This window comes from Heloderma suspectum, chromosome 1 (assembly GCF_057233095.1).
Source record: "Heloderma suspectum isolate Gila_16-S chromosome 1, 16-S_ref, whole genome shotgun sequence".
Lineage (NCBI taxonomy): Eukaryota > Metazoa > Chordata > Lepidosauria > Squamata > Helodermatidae > Heloderma > Heloderma suspectum.
The window spans coordinates 16,062,601-16,070,718 of record NC_139458.1 but is presented as its reverse complement, the minus strand read 5'-3'; the positions used below and the strand labels follow the sequence as shown (position 1 = coordinate 16,070,718).

General features: G+C 45.3%; 1 protein-coding gene across 1 annotated transcript in view; it reads right to left on the bottom strand.

The window, feature by feature from the left end:
* Positions 1-8,118, bottom strand: part of AKAP5 (A-kinase anchoring protein 5) — a 29,264-nt gene continuing 21,146 nt past the window's right edge. Inside the window, exon 2 of the mRNA XM_084836914.1 lies at positions 1-3,593. Within this exon, the coding sequence (XP_084693040.1) occupies positions 1,264-2,748 (1,485 nt within the window). The 5' untranslated portion in view covers positions 2,749-3,593 and the 3' untranslated portion in view covers positions 1-1,263. The remainder of the gene's footprint in view (positions 3,594-8,118) is intronic.

Here is an 8,118-nt window from a genome sequence, read left to right as displayed (position 1 = left end):
AATGAAATAAAATATATTTATTTTGGTGCGCACAAGGTCTTATCTAATGAGCAAGAACAGTGCTGCGAGTCCCTTGAACGTTACACTTTTCTAAATTAGAATGGAGTTTTGCTAATAGGGCTACTGGTTTTGCCTTATGACTTCTCCCTCTTTTACGGGAGGGGATGGGGAACCTTTTTTTTCTGTCAGGGGCTGCATTTCCTCCGGGGTAATCCCTGCATGCCACTGGTACAAGAGGCAAGAGCCAAAAGCGGACAGAACCACTCTTCCCTCTTTCTGCCACCCCCTTTTCTCTCTGCGACCCCTACTCAAATGCTCTCTTACCCTCCTCCTCTCTACTTCTACTGTGGGAGGGACGGATTGCTCTTGCCAGAGATGTGAACTCATTGCTCAAGGACTTTCAGTTCCTCTTTCTGTCATTCTGGCTGGGGAATGCTGGGAGTTGAAGGACTTTTTTTCTATCTCAACATGCATAGCATTGCACCCTTACTGTGAGACTCATGATAGAAATTGCTTGCTTCCTGATTTCCAATTGCAATGTATATTTTGCATTCACCATTTTGGAATTTGATCTCTATTCAGGATGGCCTTGCGTCCTCTCTCTCTCTCTCTCTCTCTCTCTCTCTCTCTCTTAATCGCCTGTTCTCCCGTACCTCTTAGAGCAGCATGACTCACATCAATGTAGCAAGTGAAGCTTCTCCTGGCATGGAAGTTAGTTGTACTTTAACGGACATAGTGAGACTTCAGGCATTGACAGTCATGAGATCTGAACTTGGTTCGAGCAAGTAAAATAAATGGAGCAGGGAAGGGAGGGGTGGCTCTCTTTTTTGGCTTTCCTAGGTCTGCTACACAGAACAAGCCTTGGTACATGTCACCACACAGCAGAGGGCCCTCCACGCTCACTTCCTGTTTTTACATACGGTACACATCCATTTCACCAACATGCAAAATTAAGCTAATCACAGACATTGCAAATTTCCCAGGGATTAGGACCATGCCTAGTCTTCCATGCTGAGTTTAAATATATCAGTAACCTTCATAACACTTCCTGCAACGTTAATACTGAATTACTCGGCAGGGCAAGTAACCTTGGCAGCTGACGCAGGACACCCAAGTGACGCCCTCTCCTAGTAACTATCTAATAAAGTTAAACAGCAGATGATTTGCACCTTTTATCAGCACACCAAATCTGGCGCCTGCAGCAGCTGCCCCACTCTGCCTGCTGGCAGGGCCTGGCCATGATGCACCAAGCAGCTCCTGTGATCATAGGCAGCTGTTCTGTTTATTTTGCTCCAGAGCCATTTCATTAATGAGCTGTTCGATGGACGACTGAATGGCTGCCTTAACGAGTGATGCGGCTGTCTCGATCAGAAGCACCTCGTATTGCTCTGAAGTCCGGTGCTCCTGGCCAGCGGTGCTGAAGGGCAACGGGAACGTGGGACAGGTTTTACCTTCCCTCTTTTGACTATAACCTCCTGCCCCAGAATCAAGGCCTTTGCTCGATTTTTTCTTCCCTTTCTGTTTGCTGGCTTGCGGAAAGGAAAAAGGTTCGCAGGCAAGGCTGGGTTCCTCCTCGTCTGGGTACTCCTCTGCTTCGGTGATCATTATTACAATGCCTGCTCCAGGCATCAGAAACTGATTTTCTTTGCATTTTGCCTCCTCATCAGAGCAGATCGGTTCGCCTGAAGCCTCATCGCCCAACGTCGATGGGCTGCAATGCAGCATCACTTCGACCGAGTCACCTTCCTTGGCACCGCGATCCACCACAACATCACCGCGATCCACCACGACATCAGCATCCCTACCAAACTGCTTCGACTCAGCCTCTTTGTCAGGTGCGTTCTTGGCTTCTTCTGTTTCAAAGAGCCTGTGTTTGCTTTCTGGCAGGTCCTGAGGAACAAGGGGGCCTGTCTCAACTCGGAAATCATATCTCTTGTTCTCCACTTCTTCAGCATTTCCATAGAGGCTTCCATGATGCAACTGAAAGATTTGCTTCTCCTCTTCCGTTTCAAGGACCTTTTCAGAGTGGATTATTTCAGACTGAGCCACACAGTCTGTGTAACAATTGGGATTGGGCCTCACCTCTGCTCCGAATGCATCCTCTCGGCTAGAGACAACCACGTCTTCAGTGTTTTTTACAACTCCACTGTCACCCTCTCTCTCCTCAAGGGCTCTGCGGGGAGACTTCTCCGCACTCAGCGGGGCGTCCGCAGCCACAATCTCCGGTCTACTGTTCCTTTGGTTATTCAAAAGTCTTGCCGTTTCATTTGCTTTCTCACCAGAGCCTAGCTCCTCCATTATTTCAGGCTGGCTGGATTTCTTCCTGCTTCTGGAGAAACTTAGGCAGGGAACTTTAATGCTGGAACTAGTGCCTTCAACATTCGTCTCCAGCTGTACACGAGACCCAGACTGTGTTTGCTTCTTCAAAGCAGATTTGGACCGTCTTCTCGATGTCACAAAGCGTTTGAAGGCCAACCAGGCCCCTCCTGACACCCATAATGGATTTGAAACATCTGCTTTGCCACTTCCTGTGTTGGAGTACTGGTTCATAGGCTTTAAGGTAAGTGAATCAGATCCACAGTCCTCTACTTTCTCCACTACCTTTTCATGGCACTTCTTCCTCTTCTTAAAGCAAAACACGGAGGCCTTTTTAGTTGGACTCTCATTTTCAGTGACAGGTTTGCCTGCATTTGGAGCTTTGGACTGTTGCACACTCTCCATCTGAATTTCTTTAGCTGTATCCTCCATATTTTGGAGTTGCACTCGATTTTCTGAAAATTACACTCTGTTCTTTTGTTGATGTTTCAGATGAAAAACATACTTAAGGCAGATCTGCGCCACAAAGGTATCAGTTTTAGACCAGTTTAACTGTCATGGCTTCCCCCCAGTGCATCCTGGGAATAGTAGTTTGGGAAGAGTGCTGACCAAGATCCTTAAAACCACAGCGCCCAGGGCTAGTTGGGGAAAGGATTAAACCACCTGTTAAACCAGTGTACATCTGCAGTGTCGATATGCTGTTATCAAACTCAACATTCTATCCCTTGAAATGACCTCAGGATGGTGGAGGGACGATGTAAATTTCTTACAAAAACATTTCCTGATGGATGACTTGTCTTAAGGTAGGGTGCTCTTTCTTTTGTAGATAAAACACAAACCACCAATGCTTAGATTTTTAACAGCAGGGTGTTTCCCATATATCTTACTGAAGGAGTTCAGCCTGAAGTTTGGAAGCATCAGTTTTAATCGTTCCTTGGTGTGATGGCGTTACACTTTCATCAGAAGCTTGGCACTTTGATTGTTTTAAATAGATTTCAGATCAACATAGAAACTGACGCTGTTCCATTAATGACAGCCCAGGAGACAACATCCACTTGCAAATATATGTATGGTTTCTCAATCAAGAATTTTGTCTGAATGCGGCTGCACAAGGAGATATCTCAAGAGGCTTCCTTTGTCGACTGGTACAGGAAGAAGCTTCTCCCATGCCCTTTCAGGTTTGTTTTTTATTGCCTTTCAGTCCATCTTGCAATTATCATTCCTTTGGTTATAAAACATGACAACTTGCTTCATTGATAGAATTGTTCAGTGGACATCTGCAGGGGAGAGCGGGGGAAGGAAAGAAAAAGAATAACAGCATGCTAAATCTGCCCACACAATTCATCTTCCAAACCATTAAATTGCCTTGTAAAAAGAGTGTTTTATTTTATATTTAACCACCTTATCAGTGGGGTGCTGCACTGAGTTTGATTGTGGAACAGCCACCCTGCTTCTCATGTAACACAACACCCACAAGACTAGTAAAGTGAAACTTGCATATAGATTGTAACATGGGAAGATCCAGCTTTTTGGTTGCTTCTGACAGGAGCACACCCAACGGTCACACGCATGGGATGATAAAGTTGAACCAGGCTTTCCAGTGCATGTACATGCAGGGAAAATGTTTATAGAATTGTTAGCACCTTATGTTCTACTCCAAGGGTGCACAACCTTTTTGACCCCAAGGGCTGCCATGGGGCAACACCATGCGGCTGCACATACACACACAAGCAAGCACACACACACACACGCCTGGGGTTTCTTTTGCTAGTGCTAGCAAGGGAACCCCTTTCTTATCTCTGATCTCTTATCTTGCCTCTCACATCTCATCAGAGGTCGGAGATAAGGGATTCCCTTGCTGGTGCTACCATGGGAAGCCCCAGGCAGGGCCATCATGACTTTTTCAGCAGGGGCAAATGCGGGGGGCGGCGGGGTAGCAGGCTGCTAGAAACGGCTTGGTTGGCCACATGCAGCTCACGGGATGCACTTTTTGCACCCCTGAACTACATGTAGGTTTCATGTTAATTCCGGCGTGGGAGCCAACACAGAACGGTGCCTTATATGGGATCAGAATATTTGGCCATCTAACCCAGTACTGTCTACTCTGACTGGCAGTGGCTATCCAAGGTCTCAGGCACAGAGGGGTGCTACCTTTTCTTTTTAGTTGGAGATGCCAGAAATTGAACCTGGGATGTTCTGCATTTGAAGCACAAGGAATTTCCATGCTCCCAGTCCTGCACAGTAGCACTAAATCAGACGTGTGGAAACTCGTCCTTAACAAAACAGGCACAAAACAGACTACTTCGGGAAGGAGATTCTCTGTGCACCAAGTCATGTGCAAAGAGCCTTTTGAGTGCCATGGTGGGTTCCCCGTGGGCAGGAAGGGTCAAATGTTTCATTGGAACATAGCCAAGACCCGTTTACAACAAAACACTGGGTTGGATCTGGACTATGTCATGCTTGAAATAAATGGGGCTTGAGTTAGCCATGACTGACTTGTTCCAATTGGTTTCAGTGGGTCGATTCTAAGGCTGGATCCAACCCAATATTTAGACACTCTCTTTAAAGCAGAAAGTGCTATATGTTACAGAAAACAAAATGAACGGTATGAGGGATGCTTATTTATAGTCTTGGCTTGCCTTTCCATAGCAACTGCAGCGTGAATCATTAAGCGCATGCAATACGCCCATTCAGTACATCTTTAAGCAATACCTTTGCAAGAAGCCCTTCAGACAGAGATCCCGTTTCAAGACTTCAATGGCGGGGGCAGGGGGAGATATGTAGAAGAGCTGTAGCTCAGTTGTAGAGCACACGACTTGGATGAGGATGCAAAAGGTCCCAGGTTCAATTCCTGGCTTTACCTTTTAGGACTGGGAATGCCTGCCTAGCAGTAGCTCTCCAAGGTTTCAGGCTTTCCCAGTCCTAAATGGTAAAACCAGGAATTGAACCTGGGACCTTTTGCATCCTCATACCAAGCCAGACTGTTGGTCTGTCTAGTTCAGTAGTTCGGTCTGGCTTGGTATAAGGCAGCAGCTTATGAGATCTCAGCACACCGCCAAGATTTACAGGAAAATTCAGAGATGGCTCTTAGATGTATCCAAACACAAATCACAAAACGGCCATGTTCTTTGTTCCATTTACATGCGTTTAAAAATATTTCAAGATAATGGAATATCACCACCACAGGTCATCTGTTCTTTTTAATGGGATTTATGCCTTTGGCACCCATGTCTTGAATAATGGTATATATAGAGAAGCCATTGTAATAGCCATCCAACGATCCCCACCAACTCCAGTGAAAACATCTCAAGTAGTAGTTTTGGGAAGGACCTCCTCCCTGGACCAAGGAGAACTGGTACCAGTCAGAATACACAGTATTGGGCTAGATGATCTGACTTGGTATAATGCAGCTTTATATGGAACCAGCAAAACAACTGCCCCATCTACAGCTTTTCTGCGTGAGGCTGTTAATCAGCTGTATCTACTTTTGTTTTTGTCGCAGAATTGAGATCCGAGCTCTCACTCAGATCTTACACGAGGACCATTTCCTTTCCTTTTTTTCCACTACATAATCTCTAGGTGACACGGTGGCATAGCGGAATAGCACAAATATGGAAGTTAAACAAAAGTGCTTTTGGTTTTACAATTTAATACTACACTTTCCCTGCTCTTAAAAAAAATCACCGAAAGTGCTTGTTAGACACAGAAGCAAAACTGGAGGGTCACGATGTTGTCTAATGAACCTGTAAACAACCGTGAGTAGGGAATGACAAGTGCACAATAAATGCCTCATGTAGAAAAGCCCTAAATGTCTCCCCTGCCATCAGTCCATACAAGCTCTTTCAAGGCTACTTGTGACACCCAGTGATAGTTACTGGCAATGAGCACACACACGCACGCATGTATACACATGCAATTATTTAGGGGAGTCTTCCCACTACATTGGCAAGGTTTCTTGCACTAACACAGAACACCCACACTTTGAAGGCACTTGAATGAGGAAGGCCACTGGAACAGGCTGGGGCAGGGAGCTGATGGTATGCAAGTTCCTTAGTTACAGATCCTTTGTATCACCCTGATACAATTTTGCAAACATTAATTTGAATGCATATGGCAGAAGGACATCAAATTTTGACAGATGCATCTTGAAAACTAAACGTCATCAAATTTTGAAAACTAAAATTTGCCACACTAAAAGTTCCTCTATCCAAGACTTCAGGTTTCTAAAGTTTGAGTCCCTTTCCAAGATCTGCACTCAAATGTACTTGAGTCTTGCATTACTTTGTGTTTAATCATCTCAAATACCACACTTGAGACGTTACTAAAGGATGATGATGTAGCAGCAAAGATAGTGTATACAAAAGATTCAAAGATTATAAATACATTTCTATCGTGTCCTTCCTCCAAAGAGATCAGGGCACCATACACCATTTCACCCCATTTATTCTCCCAACAACCCTGTGTGGTAGGTTAGCCTGAAATTGACTGGCCCAAGTTTACCCACTGAGCTTCATGGCTGAGTGGAGATTTGACCCTGTGTCTCCTACTCTAGCACTCTAGCCATTATGTTGTACTGGCTGTAAAGAGGTATCATATATAAATAGCTCCTTATTACATATTGTAATGGCCATCAGGACATGACCTTTTCACTAGCCATTTGTTCAGCTCAGAGCTAAAATGTTTCCTCGGTGGCTACTAATGGCTAGGAAAGGCTTGCTCAATGGCCTTTGCTACCTGGTGACGATTAGCTATAGACTACATCTACCAGGTGAAGTGGGGGCCAAGGTAAGGATTCTGCCTGCGTGTAGGCTAGAGAGAAATCAATCTGCAGAACAATTCTTTCCAAAGTTTGCTCTAGAAGCGGGAAAAATGTACATTTGTTTATGAAGCAGCAGAAGTGCTACCAAACTCTCAGCTGCTCTTAAACTGTTACACCCGTGTCCTTTTTAATGTGAGTTTTCTGAACGCACAATATCCCCCCATCTTCTGTCTATTTTATATTTTCATTTGCATATTGTTTCCTGCAAGGCAAGCTTAATTTTTGTTCCCGTTTTTGCAGCAACCCGATTCACAAGCAAATCGATGGGAACAGACAACTTCTATCTGTGCAAAAGTCCGTTGCCAACTTTCCTCTGGGAGAGCATTCAAAACTGCTATTTTAGCACAGGGGCGGGCAGAAGGTGGATCGGGACCCACTGGTAGATCCCTGGCTGATTTCCAGTAGATCGGCAAAGATGTGTGACTTCCAATGGTGGCAACAATACAAAGGCTCCACCCAGCCGCCTCTTGGTGGTGTTGGAGAACCCACAGTGGATCTTTGCAATAAAGGACTGTGAGCTCAGGTCTGTTACTGAAGACAAATTCTTGAACTGAGCCATGTGCTCACAGGCACTTTGTTCTTTAATTTTAGGTGCGCATCTGTGCCCTGAGCTGTTAAGAACATGAGAACTGAAGAAGAGCCCTGCTGGATCAGACCAAGGGCACATCTAGTCCAGCATTCAGTTCATACAGTGGCCAACTAGCTGCAAGTGGGAAACCCACAAGCAGGACATGAGTGCAACAGCACCCTCCCAGCCATGTTCCCCAGCAACTGGTACACATAGGCCCACTGCCTCTGATAGTGGAGGTGGCATATAGCCATCAAGACTAGTAGCCATTGATAGCCTTTTTGTCCAGGAATTTGTCAACCCCGTTTAAAGCCATCCAACATGGTGGCCATCACTACATCTTGTGGTAGCAAATTCCACAGTTTAACTATGTGCTGGGTGAAAAAATGCTCCCTTTTATCTGTCCTGAATATCC